Source organism: Miniopterus natalensis, chromosome 12 (genome assembly GCF_054644295.1).
Source record: "Miniopterus natalensis isolate mMinNat1 chromosome 12, mMinNat1.hap1, whole genome shotgun sequence".
NCBI lineage: Eukaryota > Metazoa > Chordata > Mammalia > Chiroptera > Miniopteridae > Miniopterus > Miniopterus natalensis.
Genome location: NC_142092.1, coordinates 56,694,743 through 56,719,053, shown reverse-complemented (window position 1 = coordinate 56,719,053; position 24,311 = coordinate 56,694,743). Strand labels below are relative to the sequence as shown.

At 42.9% G+C, this 24,311-nt stretch overlaps 1 protein-coding gene across 1 annotated transcript; it reads left to right on the top strand.

Moving 5' to 3' along the window:
- On the top strand, positions 1 to 22,967 carry FRRS1L (ferric chelate reductase 1 like). Its single transcript, XM_087822811.1, has 5 exons — positions 1 to 250; positions 7,819 to 7,903; positions 10,788 to 10,926; positions 13,892 to 14,138; positions 16,911 to 22,967. The coding sequence occupies exons 1-5, from the start codon at positions 13 to 15 to the stop codon at positions 17,081 to 17,083; spliced, it is 882 nt and encodes a 293-aa protein (XP_087678937.1). The 5' UTR covers positions 1 to 12; the 3' UTR covers positions 17,084 to 22,967.
- The last annotated feature ends 1,344 nt before the right edge of the window (positions 22,968 to 24,311 follow it).

The window sequence follows — 24,311 nt, the reverse complement described above, 5'->3', positions numbered from 1 at the left end:
CCGTGCGCGGCGATGGCGCGGCCGCCCGGGCAGAGCCCCGGGGCCTGGGTGCCGCTGCTCCTGCTCCTGCTGGCCGGGCCCGCCGCCTGCGCCGCCAGCCCCGCGGACGACGGTGCGGGCCCGGGGGGCCGGGGACCCCGGGGCCGCGCGCGGGGCGACGCGGGCACCGACGAGACGGTGCAGCGCCACGACTCCTCCTACGGCACCTTCGCCGGGGAGTTCTACGACCTGCGCTACCTGTCCGAGGAGGGTGAGGCTGCGGGGGGTGAGGGGTTGCGGGATGGGAGGGCGGGAGCGGGAGCGTGGGTGGGGAATTGGTAAGGATGCGAATGGAGGCAGCTCTGGCACAGCCCAGGTCCCCATCCGCCCGGAAAAGGGGCCAGAAGAGCTGTCTGCGCCTTCCCCCCGCTGCCCGCTTTACAGGTGGGGAGACTGAGGCCGGGAGAGGGAGGGGGCAGCCAGGTCCTGGGAACCTGCGGCCAGGCGGCGCGCCCCCAGTGTGCAGCATCTGGCCTCCACCTCTGTCAGGGGTTGGGGCTGGGGGTGGTAGGGAGAGCAGGCTGCCATCTGGCCTGGAGCGTGTGAGATCAGAGCAGCCGGTGGAAAGCAGAAACCCCGACTGGAAGACGTCGCCTTCTTTCCCCCCTGTGCGTATTGACCTAGATTTGCAGTGGTAAGAGCCCGAGCCGCTCCGCGTTCTGTTCGCGCTCACTGCCCTGCCGCCAGAGCTGGGTCACATCTCCTTCCCCGCCTCCACCCCACTTCTTTTCTGTCATTCATGTTCTGGGCCCCTGGTGCGAGCCACCGTCGTTGGGGCCTGCTGGGCCCAGAGACTGGGGGTTTGCCAGCCACAGAGCTCCCCGTGGAGATGCTCCAGTGAGCACAAAGGCCAAGCTCATTCTGCTCAGAAGGAATGGAAACTGTCCTCTTTTCCCCTGCAATTTGGAAAGTAGTGATTTTTTTCCTTTTGCTAACAGGAATAGCAAAAAAAGGAGACAAAAAAGTTAGGGCTTGAAATGTGTGTCCCAGCAACTAATACGATGCTGGGTGTAGCTGTTACTTAGGATTAGGTTTAGCTACTTACAACAAACAAACATTAATAGATTAAATAAGATAGAGGTTTCTCTGTCATGTGAAGAAATCTAGGAGTAGGCAGTCCAGAACTGGTCATCAGAGGCACTGGGTCCTGGTCTTGTGCTTCTACACAATTCTTAGCACGTAACTTCATGGCCCCCAATGGCTGCTGGATCTCCAGCTCTTACATTCCCTTTCCAGACAGTAGGAAAGAGGAAAGAGGAAGAAGAAGGTCACTGACTATAAGGAGATTACTCAGAAGTCCCATATAACAACCCTACTTACACTTCATTAGCCACAACTTAGTCCTGTGGTCACTGGTAGGTGCAGAGGAGGCTGGGAAATGTAGCCTTTTAGCTGGGAGGTAATATGCCCAATTCAGCAGTGGGAATTATTGTATGAAGGAAGGTGGAGAGAATGGATCTGGGAAAATATGTTAGTTGGGTAGAGGCTTAACTGCTGAAACAGAGTCCTCAGTATACAGTGGCTTGAACAAGATCGTTTGTTTTTCTCTCACATGAATGAGTCTGGCTGGTCTGGGCTGGTGGGACAGCTCTGATCCACAAGGTCATTCAAGGACTTAGGTTTCTTCCATCTTGTTGCTCCATCATCTCCTAAGGCTTTGTGCTCATCTGTGTGGAATTTGAGTTGCTTGCACACCCTTGTTCAAGCTTGAGGAAAGGAGAAAGAAAGGAAGTTCATGACAAGCAGTGTCCTCTTAGGCTGGTTGCACGGAGCACTACCGCTCAAAGTCCTTTGGCAAGAACATAATTAGAGGACCTAGCTGCAAGGGAGGCTGGGAAATGTAGGCTTCTACTTGGGCAGCCACGTGGCCAGGGAGAAGGAAGGAGAGAATGGGTGGGGGTGGCCGGGGGTTGGTGGGGGGAGGAAGAAAACAAGCAGAAGCAGAATCTGTCACTCTGGTGAAGAATAAATATTCCAAAGTCCATCTGCTTCTGAAAGCATCTAATACGTATTTATTCTGTTCATAGTCAAGCTCGCACACTGCCAGGTAACTCAGATGTGGCCCATTCTCACTGGGCACATGTACTGACTGAATAAAGAACAAAGCCAGGTGCTCTATGTCAGTTTGTAGCTACAGAGAGAGTGAAGTTAGTTGTGTCGTCCAGACCGTTTTATGAACATGGACATCAGGCAGGTTGCAGCCACAGGAAGGCTTTATAGAGTAGCTAGGAAGTATGAAAGCCTTTGGTGCACCAGAAGACGGAGGACATTTAGGTGAGGCAACTGCACGGGAGCAGTAGGACGTGGAATGTGGGTACAGATCCCCAGTTTGCTTGCCCGTCCTACCCATTCTGCACGTACAGCCTGAAACCCAGTTCTGACCTTCAAAAATCTGTGATGGTTCCCACCTGCTCCCTGGTTGGAGTTTCAACTCCTTCATCTGGAATTCTCTCTCCAGGCCCAACTTCCTTTTACAGCCCTCTCTCACGCCACCGTTTCCCTCACCCTGAGCTTTCACTGTCTCTTCTCCTGCTCTTCTCTCTGACCAGCTCACTTATCTTCATATGCCAATCCCACTATCATTGGGTGGGTGGTAGTGAGGTGTTTGTGGTGTGAGCCTCTGAGGGGCAGGACTCCACTGAATTACTCTGGACCTGGGCTTTAACCCTGTGGGTCTTGAACAGAGACTTTCCCAAGATCCTTAGAAATAATCAGCGACACTGCCTTCAAAGGGTACTGCCAGGAAGGGAGAAGAAAAACCAGGTAATGTCCCAGAGGCAATCCCAGCCAAAAGGTGAAGGGAAAGAGGGTGGCAGGAAGCAGTGTCCCATGCCATGTGGAGGCCCAATAGCATGAAGACTCGAAATAGTTGGTGGATTCAGGGAATGAGAGGAAATGGGTAGGATTTTCAGGGAATGAGAGAACATGGGATGAATTCAGTGGAGAAGGAGGGAGCCTGAGTGATTTTGCAGAAATGGCAAGTGAAGAGGTGGAAATAGTACCTTTAAGCTATTTTTTCCATCAGTATGGGTGGAAGATAGCTTATGATCTCTGAATTTTTTACTGAAACTGAGATAGGAAAATAAAACTGAAATCACCAAAAAATGTAAATAACTTAAAGGTAAATAATTTATAAAAAATGATCTATATCTTTAAAGGTAAATAATCTACATTTAATTTTATCTTTGTATCCCCCATGAATCTAGCCCAATAATAACACTAATTGGAGCTAATTGTTATTAAGTGTTTACTACGTGACAGTCACTGTTCTAAGTACTTTATACATATTAACTTGAATCTTTATAGCAATACTCCTACTTAGATACTACTATCTCCACTTCAGAGTTAAGAAAACCAACCTACAGAAAATTTAAATGTCTTAACTAAAGCCACACAGCCAAAAAGTAGCAGAGAGCTGTATGGGTTTGTTGATTGACTTTATGAAAAACGTGTACAAGCTGTCCAGCCAGCCTGGGATGGAGGGTCCCTGTTGACATGGGAAATGCAGTGGGACAGATGGGCTGGGGTATTTTCATGAGTGAACATGAGAAGAGGGGTTTGGAACTGGCAGGTAGGTGGTTGAGAATCACAGGTTCCTGAGGGTGGAGTGCCATGGCGAAAGCTTTGCTAAACAGGCTCCACGTGTGTGTGTGGAGCTTTCCATTTTCCAGGACATTTTTACTTCACTATATGACTTTGATGAGCAGAAACAACAGTTCAGGCAATCCAGAAAGAGAGAGAGGATGATGCAGTAGTGCTCAGAGATTTGAACAGATAATTTCTGGTTAAAATATCAAGGACTCAAGGACTAAATTAATACCTGAGGACTGTGATCCAAGCAATTAATTAGAGGCAATAAATAGCAAACCAGAAGCCATTAACCACTCAGTGGAGTATGGCAAAGTGGGCTCAAGGGATTGCAAAAAAGGAACAGATAGTGTCCACGAGTAAGGCACGAATGGAACCACAAAGCCATATTGAGAACCTGAAGAGAATCAGCCACAAAAATAAGTGCCTCTTGCATTACAGAAATGCATGAAGGGGGATAAAGTGACTTAATTGCTCTCCACAGCAGGATAGTCACTGGGAGGGTTACAGGGCATGTGTGAGAAGGAAAGGGAAGGAAGGAGGGAGAAAAATTTTTTTGCTCTAAACCAATATTATTTGGTCTCAATCCATGTTTTTATTTTAGAGAAAAAGAAAAAACAAACACCAAGATGGAGAGAAAGGACCAAGCAAAAACAAACAAAAACCAGTAATGAAAATGGGGGGATGGACCAGGTAAGGGGAGAAGGTGGAGCTGGGGGTTCTAACCCATATACCTCAAGGCCAGGGGCGACAAGTAAGTGTTGGAGAGAGAGAACAGTGGGGACAGGGGGAGGCCAGTGAAGGCCTTGAAGCAGTGTTGTCACAAGCTCAGAGTCCTGTTTCAGAAAAAAGGCACCTGGTGGAAGAAGTAGGAGGGAGGTGGGGGACCTGACAGGAGATGGTACAGTAGGGAAAGGGCAGACGTGGGGTTCTAAGGTGGGAATAAAGGGAGCGATGGGTGAGGAAATACACCAGGTGGAGAAACCTAGGGCTGCAGTGTCAGGGCTGGGAGACTGGGTGGCAGTGGCATTCCCTGCGATAGGAAGGGGGGAGGGGGAGCTTTTGGGAGGTGGGGAGCTCAGTGTTGGACATATGGAATTGATATGCTTGTGAAATATCCAGGTAGAATATTGTCTGACGGACAAAGGTGTAATGGCCACCCTGATGAGAAGGTGTCTTTAGACTAACAGACAAAGCAGGTGACTCCGTAGAATGTAACAGAATTTACTGTAGGGTCATTTCCTTCTGGGAAGATTGAGCTGGAGCAGACAGACGGCCCAGCATTGTGCACAAACTATTCTCTGCTGCCAGATACCTTTAAAAAATAAAATAAAATATATATATATATATATATATATATATATATATATATATATATATGTCTTTATTGATTTCAGAGAGAGGAAGAGAGAGAGATAGAAACATCAATGATGAGAGTCACTGATCGGCTGCCCCCTGCACGCCCCCTGCTGGGGACCGAGCTTGCAACCCGGGCATGTGCCCTGACAGGGAATTGAACCTCCATCTCCTGGATCCTAGGTTGATGCTCAACCGCTGAGCCACTCCAGCCGGGCTTACAGTACTTTTTTGTACAGTATAACTCAGGTACTAATGATTGACAAGACAAAGGGACAAAGAATACAATAGCTCCAGGGTCCATACCTCCTGGTGGTCTTGTGATAGATGATTGCTTGTAATTGACACTACTGTATTACCATTAGTATGTTTATTTCAATTGTCATGCCATCCCAGCTGTTAACAAAAATATGTATGGCTACATTTTAAGAAACACAGATAATCATCAACTAGAGGGCTTTGATATGCTGGCTAAAGACAGGGAGGTTAGTCAAAGGTCACAGCATGAAACTTGAAATGAAATCTGAAACACAGATGGATTTAGTTTTGTTCACATAAACATCTATACACCCTGGAGACAGTACATTGTTGGGCTTAAATGCTGATATAAGAAAAGAAGAATTTAAATGTAAAAATAAGTAAATGCATAAAAGAAGCAGAGCCCAGTGAGATTACTAGAGTGCTCCCAGAGGGTCTCAGGCTGGCCTCTGGATTGGTGGGGGGACAGTTGTTCACCAGTGACAGTTTCATCAGAAACAAGAAGGGCCTCCAGACCAGAGGATGTGTCAGAGATGGAGCTTCTGCTGGGAACCCTGCCCAGAAGTTTAAAAAAAGAAAAGAAAAGAAGAAATGCTGAAAATTGTGAAGTAAGAAAGGATAAATCTAAAGAAAGTAGAAAGAAACAATATAAAATGATAAAAATGTAGCAGATTTAATGAAATAGAAACCAAATATTTAGTAAAGTTCAAAAAAGCTGAAAGTAATTCTTTGAAAATATGAATAAAGTGGTTAAGTCCTTGAATGACCTTGTGGATCAGAGCTGTCCCACCAGCCCAGACCAGCCAGACTCATTCATGTGAGAGAAAAACAAACGATCTTGTTCAAGCCACTGTATACTGAGGACTCTGTTTCAGCAGTTAAGCCTCTACCCAACTAACATATTTTCCCAAATCCATTCTCTCCACCTTCCTTCATACAATAATTCCCATTTTTGAATTGGGCGTATTACCTCCCAGCTAAAAGGTTTCATTTCCCAGCCTCCTCTGCACCTACGAGTGACCACAGGACTAAGTTGTGGCTAATGAAGTGTAAGTAGGGTTGTTATATGGGACTTCTGAGTAATCTCCTTATAGTCAGTGACCTTCTTCTTCCTCTTTCCTCTTTCCTACTGTCTGGAAAGGGAATGTAAGAGCTGGAGATCCAGCAGCCATTGGGGGCCATGAAGTTACGTGCTAAGAATTGTGTAGAAGCAGAAGACCAGGACCCAGTGCCTCTGGTGACCAGTTCTGGACTGCCTACTCCTAGATTTCTTCACATGACAGAGAAACTTCTATCTTATTTAATCTATTAATGTTTGTTTGTTGTAAGTAGCTAAACCTAATCCTAAGTAACAGCTACATCCAGCATCGTATTAGTTGCTGGGACACACATTTCAAACCCTAACTTTTTTTTTTTTGCTATTCCTGTTTTAAAAAAAGAAAAACAGACATATGACAGTCATTTATTCAGTGGCCAGTGCCAGGCACGATGCTGGGCAGAAAATACAAGATGAATCACACTTGATTCCTTTGTACATGGAGGAAACAATCTAGGAGAAAATGATTTTTGTTACAAACTGGAAGCATAATGCAGGCTTGCACTTCAGAGTATGGTGCACCGCATTATGATGTAAGTAGCATTACAAGAAAAATACACAGCTGTTAGAAACCATGTGTTTAAAGAATTTAGTGAGACATGAAAATGTAGTATGTAGCTTAATGAAAAGCAGAAGTTCACAGTGATGGAAAGATACTATAATCACATATATGTATAAATGGAAAACCTCTGCTATTGAATATGTAAGTGGATCATTGTTAATTTTTTAAAATATGTTTTTATTGATTTTAGAGTGAGAGGAAGAGAGGGAGAAACAGAGAGAGAAACATCAATGGGTTGCCTCCTGTATGCACCCTGACTAGGGATAGAACCGTAACTGTTGACCTTTCGGTGCATGGGACGACACCCAACCAACTGGGCCACACTGGCCCGGGCTAACTTTTTTTCTCTTAGAGCATGTGTATTGTATTAAAACTGTGATCTTTAAACCCCTAGGACATAGTCATGAGCCAGTGTTTATGTGACATTATGCCCCCTCTCAGTGCCTCAGTTTCCTTGCCTGTAAAATGAGCAAAGCTTCACTTATTAGCAGTTAACATGTAAGGCTCAGTTCAAAGATGTGTGCCCTGCACTGTCTTCTCATGAAGAGGGTGATTGGGCTTAAACAGAGCCCCTTTCTGAGGCCTTATATCTATATTTAGATGCATGTGATACAAAATGGTAAATGTATTTTTTTTTTAATATATCTTTTTTGATTTCAGAGAGAGGAAAGGAGAGGAAGAGAGAGAGAGAGAAACATCAATGATGAGAGAGTCATTGATGGGCTGCCTCCCCAACTGGGGATCGAGCCCACAACCCGGGCATGTGCCCTGACTGGGAATAAAACCTCGATCCCCTGGGTCCTAGGTCCACGCTCAACCACTGAGCCATGCCCAGCCGGGCGGTAAATGTATTTTTTAAAGTTCTCATTGGGAAAGTTGTTACTAGACTTTCTAACCATTGTTTATTCTCACTGCCCAGGTTACCCTTTCCCTACTGCTCCTCCTGTGGACCCATTTGCCAAAATCAAAGTGGATGACTGTGGGAAAACAAAGGGATGCTTTAGGTTCGTAGACCTGTCATTGGATAACTTTAAGACGAAGACATTGATTTCCTTCTCAGGAGAGTATTGAAATTGCATGCAGTCCATTGAAACCAGGGGCTGGTACCCCTTCATAACTTGGGCAGGGATGGGGCCTGTGTCTGATGGCCACCCCAGTTTTCAGTCTTAAAGGCCTTGAGCTCTAACTCGCAGCTTGGCCCTGGAACAGTCTTCACTTTTGACTGTACTGCCATTGGCACAGGTGTCTATTCCTAACCAATTGGCTGTATGAAGAGGAGTTGTCTGTGACACAGGATATGTCTGGGTTTATTAGGAGGGGGCATGACCGAGACAGGCAACGACAGACATGTCTAATAGCCAATTCCGTTTCAAAAAATGTCATGACTTATTGAGATCTGTATGATACTAACTCGTCTTTACGCATTAATTACTGTGGCTAGCTTGTTATCTCGGGTGGAGCGGGTCCTTCCCTGATTATTAGTAGTAATCTATTGTATGAGGGCTGGAGCCAGAAAACAGTGGTGTGCACAGTGGGCTCCCACAGAGAGAGCTCTGGTTTGTCAGCAAAGCCTCCTTCTCTTTGAATTCTTTATTTTCTGAAACAGATTGTCCTTAGGTAAAGATCTTGTTGATCACTGTACTAAAGTTCTGATTTTTATTTTTTTGGTTCAGTGCTCAAGATCTAAGGGGAGAAAACTGAATTATAGGGGTTTTGAGCTTTCTTTGGATTACTAGGACATTTCTTTTTTTTTTTTTTAATATATCTTTATTGATTTCAGAGAGAGGAAAGGAGAAAGAGAGATAGAAACATCAATGATGAGAGAGTCATTGATTGAGCCCGCAACCCGGGCATGTGCCCTGACCAGGAATCGAACCCCGATCACCTGGATTCCAGGTCGACGCTCAACCGCTGAGCCACGCCCAGCCGGGCGGATTACTAGGACATTTCTAAGGAATGAAAAAAAATCCGTTAGTACTAGTATTAAGGAAGATGGCCAGTAATGTATAATTCTGGTGATTGGGGGATATTTTTGAGAAGGGAAAGAATTGTAGTACCCTGCTGGCTTCAGGGTGACCTCTTTTCTGGCCTGTTCACTCCTCCTTTAGCTTTTCTTAACCTTTTCACCCAGTTCCATGTTGTCTGTGACCTATATCTCATCCTGGCTGCTCAGAGCATCTGCCGGCATAGTGGCCCAGTCCTTGCCTCCCTCCTCAATCAACACCTAGCTGTTTTGTGTCTGGTTCCTTCAGATGCTACCTTCCATCTGAGGGCGACATTGCTACAGTTTTCTGTCATTCTGATAATGGGGTAAAACAATGTTCTTCAAACTAGGGCTTGTCAATTCTTAAAAGATCCACAGGTTCTCTGTAAGAACATTTAGATTTATGTTTTCAAAACAGAAACAGATTCATAGATACAAAGAACAGACTTATGGTTGCCAAATGGGAGGGGGGGCGTGGAAAAGGTGAAGGGATTAAGAAGTACAAATTGGCAGTTACCAAACAGTCATGAGGATTTAAAGAACAGCATGGGGAACATAATCAATACTATTGTAATAACTATGTATGGTGCCGGGTGGGTACTAGATTTATGAGGAAGATCACCTTGGAAGTTATATAAATGCCTAACCACTATGCTGTATACTTGAAACTAATATAATAGTGAATGTCAGCTATAATTGAAAATTTTAAAAAAATTTTTAGCCCGGCCGGGCGTGGCTCAGCGGTTGAGCGTTGACCTAGGATCCAGGCGATCGGGGTTCGATTCCTGGTCAGGGCAGTTAAAAAAAAAAAAATTTTTTTTAATTAAAAAATTATTGCTCGGGTAAATTAAAAATAAATAAATAAAATGAACTTGTGTCTTTATTTCAATGATGCTTGTTTAAAAGATTAATGCATATATAATCTGATTATGGGGAGAACCACCTTATACTGCTGTATGCTTTAGTGTCTGAATTTATAATTGTATTACTACCCATACAACAGAGGCAAATTTTATAAATAGATGATGCATTCACACTCAGTGAATACCAGATGAGGTATTCATTTGGTGCATTGTACATGCAAGGGTTTTGCAGTGGTTCAGATAAAAGTGGAGGAGAGTGAGTCAGGTTTAATAGTAAGAACATGCTCAGTCAAAAGACCCTGCACAGTACAGTCAGATGCTCTATATGCATGTAAGCAGAATTTTACTTTAAGTAAAACTGCATCATCCATCACATGAACGCTGCAAGTTTAAATGTTCCTGGTTTTGTAGTTTATATTTAATTTGCAATTAGGTGTTCATTTAATTGCAAATTTTAAAGTAAAAAGAATTGGTATGTATTTAATTAACCAAAGTAATTTAAATTATTAACTCTGAGAATTTTTCCCACTAAAAGGGATTCAGAAATAATTCAGTAATAACTGATATTTGGGAGACACTAATATAGTGTAGAGAACGCTGGCTGGGAGTTTGGAGGCGCAGGTTCAAGTCCTGTTGCAGCTACAACTCCCTGTGCAAGCTCAGGAAAGCCCCGTCCTGTCTCTGGCTCCCTGTTTATATGTAGATAAAGTAGAGCAGATCATCTCCAAGGTCCCTCCTAACTGAGTGAAACTGTTTTTGACACTAGGGAGCAAAGATCTAATTTATTTAATAATGTTGCTTAGTATCCTGCCTTATACATAGATGCCCTCTTAATGTATTTTTAATAAGAAGATAAAGGAGTAATGTCTGTTTTTTATTAAATGTATTGGTTAGTATTATATGTTACGGTGTACAATTCTATAATACACCATCTGTATATTCCATTGTGTGCTCACCACTCAAAGTCTAGTCCCCTTCCATCACCATATATCTCACCCCCTTTACCCTCTCCAGTAATGTCTGTTTTCACGTCTCCTGTAGATACGGCAAACCAGGCTGTAATGCTGAGACCTGTGACTACTTCCTTAGCTACCGGATGATAGGGGCCGATGTGGAATTTGAGCTGAGTGCAGACACAGACGGCTGGGTAGCAGTTGGATTCTCTTCGGACAGGAAAATGGTGAGACACACATCGTGATAGAAGCTTATTTTTCTCTTTAGTTAGCTGTGTGACTTTAGGGTTCAGAGAATGGCCGTGGTTATATTTCTCTAAGCCACCATGCTATGTTTGAATGCGAGAAGCTAATTTCTGGCACTTGATTGTCTTTGCATCATAAAGCAAAGAAATTCATCAACGCAGTATAATGATTATACGAGTATGGCTCTCTGGTCGCAAGTGAAAATAGATTCGAGCTAGCTTGAACAGAGAAGGAAGGGTTGGTTATGAGAACTCAAGATATTTCATGGTACCTGCATTCATCAGCTATTCCCACAGAAATGCTGCAAGGAAAGCCTCCCAAGCTACACGGTTTTTAATAGTAAGCATCTATTTCTTGCTCACATGTGTGTGGATTGGCTGGGGCTCAGCTGGACTTGGCTGCAGTCCATGGGTTTGATTCAGGTTTATTTTTCTAATCATTTTGCAACCAGCAGCTACCAAGGCATGTCATTTTCATGGCAGAGGCAGGCGTGCAAGGGAAATCCAAACTTATTTCAAACCTCTGCTCGTGTCACAGCTGCTAACACTCCATTGCCCAGAGCAAGTCACACAGCCAAGCTGAGAATGAAGGGGCAGGATGTACACCCTCCCTGCCAAGAGGCCCTGCGAAGGTATGGGTATATAATACTACTATAGGGGGCTGAAGAATTGGGTCTAACAGTTCAGTCTTCCACAGTACCCCTGGGCGAGAACACATCTGGGCCTCAGAAAGGACTGTGGCCGGGAACCGGCAGAGCATCGGGAACCCAGGCAGCTGTCCATCTCCTGCCTCTGCTGTGGTCTCCCCTCTTTTCTCTGAAGCCCTATCTGCCACTTCACTGTGCCTGGGTGCTTCCCAAACAGCCAGCCTTCCTTAGGCCTCTGTACCCTTGCACATGCTGCTGCTCTGCCTAGAGGACCCTCCCTCTCCTCTTTACCCGGCCTGTTTTGGGATTCGGGCAATGAGAAGAGGGCAGCTCAGACCAGGGTTACAGCAGCGGTGGTGGTGAGACGTGCTCAGGTTTTGGATATGCTTTGAAGGTCAAACAGATACAGGCTTTGCTAATGGATCAGACACGGGTTGTAGGTGGGTGGTAGGAAGAAACTGAGAGAGCAGTCCGTGCAGTCAGAGCTCCAGGGCTTTGTCCTTGGAGAGGTCGCCAGGAGAAGGAGCCTCCTCCATCAATTCCCAGTCCAGGCAGTAAGACAGTGGGTCCAGCTGGTACGACTGTGTGAGTATGAATCTCCATCACTCATCTTTTACTGGAGTGTCAGTAGGAGAAACAGCCAGGTGTGTGTTGTACACAGGGGCTGGCTTGGGTTGCAGCTGACCATTTCCTGGCCTGGAATGCATTTGCACTCACATGCAGCTGCTAAGATTATGGGGCTCAGAGCAGGGAGGTTGAGTGAGGAGCATTCAAATTTTATGTTTGACATTTTGCTGCCTAAAGGTGTTTAAAATATACATCTCACTTTTCTCCTATTATTTCAAGAAGAAGCACAGATTAATTTTTTCCCCCAAAACCTGATACATTGGAAAAGCAAAATGGAAACCCTTTTAATGGCCTTTAACTTTTTTGAAATGGTGCGTTTTTTTGTTGGACTTTATTTTTTTAGAGCAGTTTTAGGTTCACAGTAAAATTGAAGAGCGGGTACAGAAAATTTACGTATACCTTCTACCCCCCGACGGACATAGCCTCCCCCATGATCAACGTCCCCTGCAGAGGACATTTATTAGAATTGATGAACACCATTAGCATTTTTCACTTATTTGGAAAAAATGTTAAACCCACAGACAAGCTACAAGGATAGTACAATATAATATACTTCACCTAGAGTCACCAAATGATAAGCTTTTTATTGTGGTAAAATGTACATAACATAAAATCTACCATTTTAAAGTGTACAATTCAGTGGCATCAATTACATCCACAGGGTGTAAGCATCACCACTCTCTAGTTCCAGAATGTTTTTGTAAATGAAACCATTTTGTCACACATGCTTTATCTCTCTACTGCTTCTACTGCTACTACTTTTATTTTTTATTTTTATTTTCTGGAGACTTTGGAGATTAAATCAATTTACTTATTAAATTCAGGAAGTTTAACATTGACCTGATGGTATTATCCAATATCCTGTCCATTTTCAAATGTCACCAGTTGTCCCAGTACTGTTCTTTATAGAAATTTTTATTTTTATTTTTATTATTTTTTTAATCCTCACCTGAGGATATTTTTTCCATTGCTTTTAGAGAGCTTGGAAGGGAGGGATGGAAGGAGGGAGGGAGAGAGAGAAAAATTTTCATGCAAGGGAGACACATTGACTGGTTGCCTGTCATACACAGCCGACCTGGGGCGGGGAGCGAACCGGCAACACAGGCACGTGCCCCTGACCAGGAATTGAACCCACGACCCTTCGGTGTGTGGGTGGACACTAACCATTGAGCACACCGGGCAGGGATAGAAAGTTTTATTTTTTGACTCAGGACTCTGTCTAGGAACACCGCACCATTAGTTGTCATGTATCTTTTTTCATCTTCATTTTGAAATAGTTTCTTAGCCTTTTTTTTTTTTTGGTCTTTTATGACATTGACCTTTTGATGATCATAGAATCATTTTCTTTTTGGGGTAGAATGACCCTCAATTTGGATGTGACTGACTGTTTTTTGCGATGAGTTTAGTTCGTGTGTTTTTGGCAAGAATACTGGACAGCTGGTGACCTATCCCTCTCCGAGCACCACATCAGGGGGGCGCCTGGGCCTGGTGTCAGCCGTTGTGATGCTAACTGGTCACTGGGTGAAAGCTTTTTAATGGCATTTAAGATCATTTTGGGGGTGAGGCTTCAAATTACAGAGGTAACAGAATATATATTCCTCAGCGAAATGTCTTTTTAGCAGAAGAGCTTGCAGGAGACGCAGCTGTGACTTTCTTCCATCCCTGTCCCGCAGGGCGGCGACGACGTGATGGCCTGCGTGCACGACGACAACGGCAGGGTCCGCATTCAGCACTTCTACAACGTGGGCCAGTGGGCCAAGGAGATTCAGAGGAACCCTGCCAGGGACGAGGAAGGCGTGTACGAGAACAACCGGGTCACCTGCCGGTTTAAGCGCCCCGTGAACGTGCCCCGGGACGAGACGATCGTGGACCTGCACCTGAGCTGGTATTACCTGTTTGCGTGGGGCCCGGCCATTCAGGGTAAGCCCGGGGCTGCCGCCTGCCGCCTGCCGCCACACCAGGCACTGCCCTGCTGGGTGTCCGCTCTTGACTGGGCAGGACGGTCATAAGCACCGGGGATAATATTTTTAAAAAGGAGACTCGCTTCTGCCTTCAGAAGGTTATAACGGACTTATCACACACACGGACATACAGGTGGACAAGTCATGCACGTGTGTAGCTAGAACAGGGCGGGATCACACCTGGTGAGCCAAGCGCTGAATGAAGCAGATCACCCTCCTGCTGCTGGTGGCGTGTGGGCTGTATTTCATTCTCGCCACGCTCCCATTCATTCCTCACCGCACCCTTGACAGGCGTAGGCACTCTAGCCTCATTTTAGGGAGACTGAGGAACGTGCTCAAGGCTCTACCACTAATTAAGGCGAGAACTAATATTCAATCGTAGGTGTGTCTGACTCCAAAGTCAGTGATCACTCTTAGCCTCGATGCTCTAAATATTTAAAAAATACCGAGCACGGAAGAGCTTCTGGAGACTTCTCTAGAGACTGACAAGCGTTTCAGTAGCGCTCACTTTATGGCTATCCTGATGGTCACAAATCCACCAAATTATCCTATCGTTTAGCCCAGTACTCTTCAAATTTTAACATGTATAGAAATTGCCTGGCTTTATTGTTAAAGTAAAATTCAGTAGGTCTGGGGGTGAGGCCTGAGATTCTGCATTTCTAACAAGCTTCCTGCTGAGGTTGGTCCATTGATGTCCTCGCTTTGGGTGGCAAGGCTCTTCCAGCATCTCCCCAGCAAAGACCCAAGGCTATCATGCAACCTTTTAGAGGCTGCAAAAATCAAGTCACACTGTGTCTTCAGCATTCCCCAGCTTGATCAGCCTAATGGCCTGACCAAGAATGGACGTGAGTTGTTTGCAGTCCTTGTGTGAGAACTCTCTAGCTCCTGGGAGTTGCATCTTCCTTAATTGTGTGCTCATCAACTATGTATTGTCCAGTCTGATCTGCTTTTTTCCCCCTCTTCAAATTGTTACCATTGGTCAGTCTGGAGATTTCATAAACCGTTTTTTCTGTTTCTAATCGGGAAAGCATTCGGATGCCTTCAGATTTGTGACGTCTTTGCCATTTGCTTATTTCCCAGGTTACCAACAGTGGATCTGCAATTATGTCTTTGAGTACTTTCAGTACCCTGGGAAATTAATGATATCTTAGACTGGAGAAATGAGCTAATTTAAAATGATGGGATCTGGCATCTAAAAGTTTGGATTTGTGCATTGGTTTTGCCCTTGGTAACTGTATCTAGCCTTTATCTAAATTCTGAACTCCAATTTTTTGTATCTAAAGTGGGGATAAAAATTCTGATTTTATAGGACTATTATAAGGGTTAGATGAAAACAAGTATTTTAAATTGTTTTACAAATTGGAAAGTGCTGCACTTCAGGAGGTCATCTTCTTACATATTTGGCATAAGAGCTAACTTTTCAGGCCTTCCTGCCTTGCCTGATAAGATCACTTGAGACTTTTGTTCTTCTTACTGTCTCCAAACAAAACAAGCACATTCCTACCCCATAGACAGGCTTGTGCTTTTCCTGTCTCTTGGATACCCTTCTAGCACCTCTCTATTGATCCAAACTTCTCATTCTCTTAAGAGGTGATAACTTTGAGCTAAGGTTTGAAGGGGGCTGCGGATTAGATTTCCCTAAGGAAGGCATGAACTAGAAGTGCTTGGTTAAGCCTGGGAGTCCATGTAGGTGATCAACGAGTGAGGTTAGGTATTAGAGGTGAGAGGGATCTGTTGAGAGAGAAATCTCGTGCCAACCCAAGGAGTCTGATTTGTGCTGACAGGAGCCAGCAGGGACACTGGAGTAGGGACGCGACATGTCAAGTTCAGCATGACTTCCCTAGCAGATAGGACCTTAAAAACCCTCACTCTGAGGCCTGTTTCCAAGGAGACCTTTGCTCTGAACTCATCTGAACTGTCTTAGTCTCCCTAACCCAAGTTTCACATTGATTATCATAGAGTTTATACCCATATGGATATTCATATGGATTAGATCAGGCACTTCTAGTCAACATCAGTTTATGAAGTAGCCTTTACACACAGCCCTTTCCTTTTTCTACTTCTAACCAGGCCTAAAACAAGTTTTCTGTCTAAGTATTTATTTGGTATTTTAATCCTCCTACTTCGTGTATCGTCCCATCCCACTCTGCCAGGAAGACACACGCACACAGCACACAGCACACAGCACACCACACCACACCCTCTCTGGTCTGTCCTGGCCAGGCTACCATTTTATGTCCCACAGGCAATGTGAGAGAGGCTCCCATCTGTAAGGGAGTTCAGTGTGTTCAGGAGTTGTTAATAATTCATCCATAAAATATATATTTGAGGAAAACAATTAGTAGCTCTTGCTCTTTGAAATCAAAATATAACTTCCCATTTGGCATTAATGAGGTAAAACTCATTAGAGACCTTAAGAGTAGGCATTCATATAATACTAAGTAGCAGTCTTAAAACTGGGGAGCCATGGAGAGACCAATAGCACTGTTCTGGTAGGGGGGTGTGTGGATTTATGAGAACCAGTATTTTTGGATAAATTTAACTAATTTCTATGTTCTTCATTATATGTGCAATTATAGAGAATTCTCATAGTACCTGATTCCAGATCTTTATAATCACCGCTTATGTATTCAACACGAAAGATTTGTGTTTCGTTTTTCTGTTGTTAATATATACCATTTTAACTCTGTGCTTTTTTGATTGCCCCTTCCTTTTTATTTCTTTCCTAAAGGCTCTATCACCCGACACGATATAGACTCACCACCAACTTCAGAGCGTGTTGTTAGTATTTACAAGTATGAAGACATTTTTATGCCGTCAGCTGCCTACCAGACCTTCTCCTCTCCATTTTGTTTGCTTCTCATTGTTGCCCTGACTTTCTACTTATTGATGGGAACCCCTTAACCACAGCTGCAAATCCAACGCAGGAAATGGATTAGAAAGTCTTTAGTATACATATATATTTTTAAAGAATATACAGTATAATTTTAGCTTCTATTATTTAAAAAAAAAGACTCATATGATTTCAGCTTTTTGGAAGAAAAAACAAGCTTCTTTTCTAATCAAAGAGGATTGTTTAATAATGACCCCATACTTTTGGAAAGTACTTGAAACTTTTCTAAGTTTTCTTATTTGAGCTTCACAGCATCTCTGAGTTGGCTTGATGAAAATTATTATTGCCATCTTACTGAATGGGTTTGGAGACCCAGGAAGGCTGCCTTTTTGTGACCCATATGCCATGTAGTCTTGGCCACTTGGTCAGGTAACACGTAGCAAGGCCGACAAAGAGCAAGGCATAGGAATCATGCCCCTGAACAATGTTTCCTCTCCCAGCTATAGCTCAGGAGACTTGGAGTATTACTAACGAGAGCTTTACTGGTCGGACATAGTTCACAGTAAGCCTTTTAGGCGGAAGGACTTTCAAATTTCCATAAAACTTAAGTGCTTTTGGATAATTACACAGCCGATGGGGAGAATGGGGGAGATTACAATGATATGAAAATGGTTCATATGTCTTTGAAATTTCTTCTCAAGGAGTGAGCAGTTCCGAGAAAACATTTTTTTTATTGCTGTTGGAAGGGTTAGAAATAGAGTTGAGTGCTCCCAAAGATGTAAAATTATGTTAATGATAGGAAATATGGGCATTCTTAGCAGTTAGAATTGGGACTCTTCTACCAGTGTGTTTTATAAATTAAGGTATCTGTGTTTGCAGCTAATTCAGTTGTCAGAGTCAGCATACACTGAGAATGATTAAATAGTAATATAATAGACAAATCATTTACAGAAAAATGTAAAGCATTTTGACAATAAACCAACATTTTGCAGATTGTGGAATTCGGCCTAGAAACTTTTTAAAGATGATATGTTTTAAAAAATTAGAAAATGGGAAATGACCTGTAAAGTGAATTCACCTAGATTACCCATTCAGACTTGTTCAGACTTGTAAATTGGATTGGCAGTCAGCATAATTTATAATAATGCTTTGACTGAATGTAGTTCCTTTTTTCAAAGGAACCCAGAGGTTCCTTTGCCCCCAGTGTCTGTGTTAGCAGCCCATTTAGAAGAAAAGAATCTCTGGAAGTGGTTCTGTGGCTGAGGCATTTCCAGTGTAGAGTTCTGGAGGCCTCTGGCTTGCCCCGGTTGCTTTGAAGCTGGCTCCAACTTTGTGGGTGTTTTGATTGAACAACACTGGAGACTGATTTCTAATGCCATCCTTGGAATTCATGTCAGAGGCGAAAGTCCTCCTTTGGGGTGAGCTTTCACATTCTTCTGGAACTGAACAAAAAGAAAAACATCAAGATTCCGCGACGTAGCACAGTTCACCAAGCTCATCTGAGGGACTTTGGAAAAGTAATCCTCATTGCAGGTGGGGAGAGGTCCAATCATCTCAGGTGAGCAAAGGAACAGGGTAGGATTCATTTGGTTCAAGTCCCTGGTTCCACCTGGCTACCGGCGCCTCACAACCAAGCCCTCTGGTCAAGGCTGAGGATGGGCTGTGCATCACCTTCCCCGCTGTCGTGCTTGCTGAGCAGTGAGGATACTGAGGATGCAGGCGCCCACACTGTAAATAAGAGGGCAAATATTTTTATATTTCATTTTCTCATGTGTATTATATCTCAGCTATAAATAGGTTAAAACTAAAGAGAGACTTCAGCTCGTCTCTGTAGCTGGCAGGGAAGAAATTAATGGATTTCCCTTCTGCTTACATTTCAAGTCAAGCTCTCTATTTCACCAGTTGGTTCTACTGTGACTACCAGTATATTTGTGCTTAGAGCTTTCCCTGATTTCTCACTGCCATTAGTGTAAAAGGTGAGCCACTTTGATTACCCCTCATATATACTGTCCCCACTCCTCACCTGCTATGACCCAGCAAGGCTGAACTGCTCTGAGTTCTTCAGACCCGCTTTCTTACCACATGTTCCCTGTGCCCAGACATTCTGCATCCATTTCCTGTGCTTGCTGAACTCCTACTCATCTTTCAGGCCACAGCTTAAATATTTCTTCCTCCAACCCCCTAGACTAGGTAGGTTTTGGTCTCTGCCAAGTGCTACTATAGCACCCTGGGCTTCCCCATCACACTTGACTGTAATTGCTGGCTCCTCCTGCTAACTCCTTAATGCAGGGAGTAACCATTTTTGTTGTTTATCATTGCAACACACACTACTACACTGTAGGTATCCGGCAAACATTTGTTGAATGAATAAATAATGAAACTGTACGTCTATGGCAAGTTTCTTCGGTTCAGAAGACTTGTATTTCATAGACATTGTCAAACTGGCTAACATTTTTATATTTTTTCCACCTGTGATCAAACCATAAACCATCCCTTTAGCAAACAGTGAACTCTGTCTTTTGAAACATAAATAGAAAGATGGTTAGTAACAATGCTGTTTTGCCCTGCAAAACATAGTCGACATTCTTTTTTTTTTTTTAATTGATTTTAGAAAGAGGGGAAGGGGGATGGGAGGAGAGAGAGGAAGAAAGAGAAACATCAGTTGGTTGCCTCCTGTACGTGCCCCAACTGGGGTTCGAGCTGGCAACCTGGGTATATGCCCTGACCAGGAACCGAACCAGTGACCCTTTGGTGCAACGGACGATGCTTAACCAACTGAGCCACACTGGCAGGGCCATAGTTGACGTTCTTAATAATAATCATTGTTCAGATATAAGAATTCACAGAGCTGGGATGCAGAATAGCATTTAACTATCATCTCAGAGAGTCATCAATTTATAGATTCACTGGAGTTAAAACTCTGTGGATTCCAATTTCATTCATTCTTACCTAATATAAGAGAATCAACTTCTATTTTATCTCTTCATTCCACTTTCTAACAAGTACTTGTTACAGGGGATTTACCCACCTGTGTTTTTGTAGAACAATAATACTAGCCATATGTATTTAGTGCTGTTCTAAGCACTCTGCGTGGATTAACACATTTAATCCTCACAACAACCATAGGAAATAGATTCTATTAATCCGATTTTACAGATGAAAAAACTGAGGCTAGCCATTTGGCACAATTTACTAGTGCTGGCAAGGACTTTAGAGACCATTTAATCCAATGCACTTATTTTACAAAGGGGCAGCTGAGGCCTAGGGAGGTGGTATGATTTCCTACCCATTCATGCTTCATGCACATTTATTAAAACTTTTATTAAACAGAACCCGCTATCCACATTCAAGTTAGCTAGGTGCTTTTTCCCCCCTTTTAGTAATTTACAATGAAAAGGATTTTTTATAGTTATATTTGGAGAAAGAGGTACATTTTACTTTCTACCAGCTTTTTTCTTCTTAAAAATATTTTGATTATTTTACCAGTCATTTTTAGAGCTTTTAATAGTTTTTTATTTATACACAGATTGGACAAGACTAGACTGTATTTGTCTTAGTTAAGTTTTAAAAGTGGCTTTCCTAAAGCCTGGGTCTCCTCACTTGGAGTCCAGTGCCCTTTCATTGCTCCCCAGTGGTCTCAAAGATGAATTGGTAAATGTGACTTCAGACAAAATGCAGAAGCCATGTTTAATTGTCTGAAGTTGGCTTTTGTCATGAAGGCAATCAGGAAGTTTGGACAACTCAGGGATGGATTTCCATCCCCAGTGGTTTTTACTCCTATTTCTGTAATTAAGTTTACTGTCTACATATTGGATCCTGTGCTTGAGAGATATGACCACTGAGGTTGTGTATCATTCTTAGCGCTAGCCTAGGGGTCAGCAAACTTCTTCTATCAAGTGCTAGATGGTAAAGACTTTAGGCTTTGTGGTCTCTGTTTCAACTGTTCAACTCTGTCATAGACCATACATCGACCAATGAGCATGGCTATGTTCAGTTGACACTGAAATTGGAATTTCACCTAATTTTTACACATCACAAGTATTCTTCTTTAGATTAAAAAAAAAAAAAAAAATTTAAAAAGTAAAAACCATTCTTAGCTTGCAGGCCGTACGAAAATAGGCAGCAGGTTTGTTTGGCCTGTGGACTATAGGTGTCCCTTGCTCTCAGCCCGGAGACACACCTGTGTGTCACGACCAATTGTAAAGGACACTGCTGGTAATACATTACTGGTTAATGGCAAAAATATTGAAGTTGAGTAATTTGTTTATAAAATATAGTTAATTGTTTTCTCGAAAATGGTATCCCTGGGCACTTACATTCCAATAGATTTTCCAGAGTTGATGGGAAAGTGGTGGCAGTTAAGTCAGAGCCGGGTAAGCAACCATTTTATTTTAGCTAAACTGAGGCAGCTGTGAGTGACTCTTATTGATGAATTGCTTTTCATGGTGGGGATTACTGTGTTGTGGAGTAATTTATTTCGCTGCAGACATTTTTAAGTTTTATCAAAATCTGCTACAGCCACCGGACTGTTTTACGCATGTGACAATGTCATCTGCCTTGTGTATCATAAGGGGAAATATTTGAGGACCACTGCAATAGGCCAAAGGCTGAGAGGCGGATACTTTGCTCTATAGAATTGTATTGTACGTCTTTGTTCTCTAAACAGAATTGGTTATGCTTAGTGAACAGTTTGCTTTTTCTTGGTGTTTGTATATAGATATGTACATACATGATGAGGTCTGTGTGTGTTTACACATAAATGCCTATGTATACGTACCATGACCATTTGAAGGTCTTTGCCAGATTGTTTCTGTTTCTGATCTCTTGAATACTTTAAAATCCAAGAGGCAAAACATTGTGTGTATTGAAGGCAAAATGACCCTGGAGTTTATCGTACTTTAGTTTGTAGAAAGGACTCCTAGATCCTTTATTAAGACTTGCCTCCTGCAATCAGCATTACACGAATTGTTAAGAACGTATAAAGTATCATTGTTGAGTTTGATGTTTCTATACTGTTAGTTAAGAACCTGAGACTAGTTAGTATTAATTGAGACACGGCATGTTGATAACCCATACTCGTTTGGTGTTGAATTCGACTCTTTATTTAGTTATTCAATTATTTAGTTTCAAGTTGGACTTCTTTGTTTTTACATTTAACAGATGACTTGGGTATAAATTCCTTTTCATGAAAATAGTGGCTATGCTAATGTGATTTTAAATATGGCTGTAAATTTAAGTGAATCATTTATCTCCGGAATTTTTCACTTAAAATATGCAGATTTTTGTCTAACATTTTCAGTGTCCCCCCCCCCCTAATTTGCTATTAGGCAAGTAGCTGTTCAGTTCCATTCTTCTGGAGAATAGGTGATTCTCTTGGGTCACAGGGTGCTGCAGGTTGTGGCATTCACCCAGGTCACTAGAGCAGTTACATTTCATCACATAGCAAGTCCTGGCTACCTGGAAGAGTAAATGCAGCTTCTCCACATGCCTTATTCCCACAGCTGCGCCCATATGCTGGAACAGCCTGGCTCCAGGAGTATTAATATACTTTTTTGAGATTGTCTATAAAATACTATTTTGTAAAAATGATGCCTTTACATAGACATTGATGGGTTATATTTGTTTTATAATAATTATGTACCTAATGTTCAATTGTGATTGATTTTGAGATTTATGTATATTTATAAGCCTGTCCCATGTGAATTTTTACTCTAAGACATGTGATACCTTACTAATAAAGACATGGATTTCTATTTATGTAAAGTAACTGTAGCAATATTCCTAAATGCTACCTAAATGATTGTACTGTCCATTTGCCATCACAAATACTTTTATCCTTAGGGGATTATGTCATAGTTAGGATATATGAACTAGATTTAAACTTTAAAATATAAATTCTCAACATGGTTTGAAATTCATCCTGTTGATGTAATTAAAGGTAGTTTCTAATTCTTATTGCTCTGCTCTGGTGCATTTTTGGTTTTTTGTTTGTTTGTTTTACACCCTTTCATCACTAAAGTCTCCCCAAAGTTAGAGACCTTGAAGAAGATGACAGACTGTTCTGTCGGACAAAGAGGAAAATCATGCTGCAGTAGTCAGGTGACAATCCTTGTAGAGAAACAATTTGCAAAATAAATCTATATTTATAGCTTCAGCTTAATACCTTTATCAAATAGTAAGTGGAGGCCTATCATCATCCCATTTAAAGTGTGTTACTTGTGCATAACTAGTTCTACAAATTTCAATAATGGGCCTTATTGGTAATTAAATCATGTTATACATTAAGAATAGTTAGTTTGGTTGTAGAATCTTATGAATCATCAAAGAGGTATTGAGGATGTAGTAGTTGGCCTGCTGGTACTACCAGGGCTAGGTTGAGAAACTCAAGGAATGTTAAGAAAGAATTAGGCATTACCACATTCTGCATTAGAGTCTCTAATCCTCAGACCCCCAAAAGACACAAATATTTTGGGGGTTTGGGGTTTTTTTTGTATCTTGGGTGTTCCCTGTGGTATTTATTTTGCAGTATTCTCAGTGGGTGGCCCAGATGTCAGTCCTGACCCTGGTTGATGTTTGATTTGGAAATTTCTTCAGGCTTAGTCCCAGGTACAAGGGCCAGAGGATACGCTGTAAGAAGAGACAGCTGAAGTGGAGTGGATGGAAAAGTCACCTGTATCCAGGAAGTCAAGAAGCTTTAATCACTTGCTGTTCATTCATTGAATACATATTTACTGAGAACTCTTACATGCTGATCCCCATGGAGGACTCCAGGAAGAACAGCTCTTGATTTCTGCCCCTAAGAGGCTCACAGCCTAGTTAGAGAGACACATACACACCACGATACCTTTTGGTGACTGCAGCAGTAAGGAAATGCTCAGGTGTGGTGCAAACCTGGACTAGGGACCCTCACCTAGTCTGGGGCAGCCAGGGAAGCCGGAGGTGGTAGTGATGCTGATTTTAAGGAAGGGGCAGGAAAGCAGACAAAGGGTGTGAAGAGACATTTCCCAGAAAGGAGAGAGAGAGCAGCCCCAGGAGAAAGACCAGCAGGATGTGTTTGGGAACCACTGTCATTTGACAAGGTTTGTCTTAGTTTCCTAGTGCTGCTGTAAGGAAAAAAAAAAATACCATAAATTTAGTGGCTTAGAACAACAGAGATGTATTCTCTTGCTATTCTGGAGACCAGAAGTCAGAACTGAATCTTACAGAGCTAAAATCAAGGTGTTGGCAGGGCTGCTTTCTTTTGGGAACTGCAGGGAAGAGAGTGGATCCTTCCTTGCCCCTTCCAGCTTCTGGTAGCTG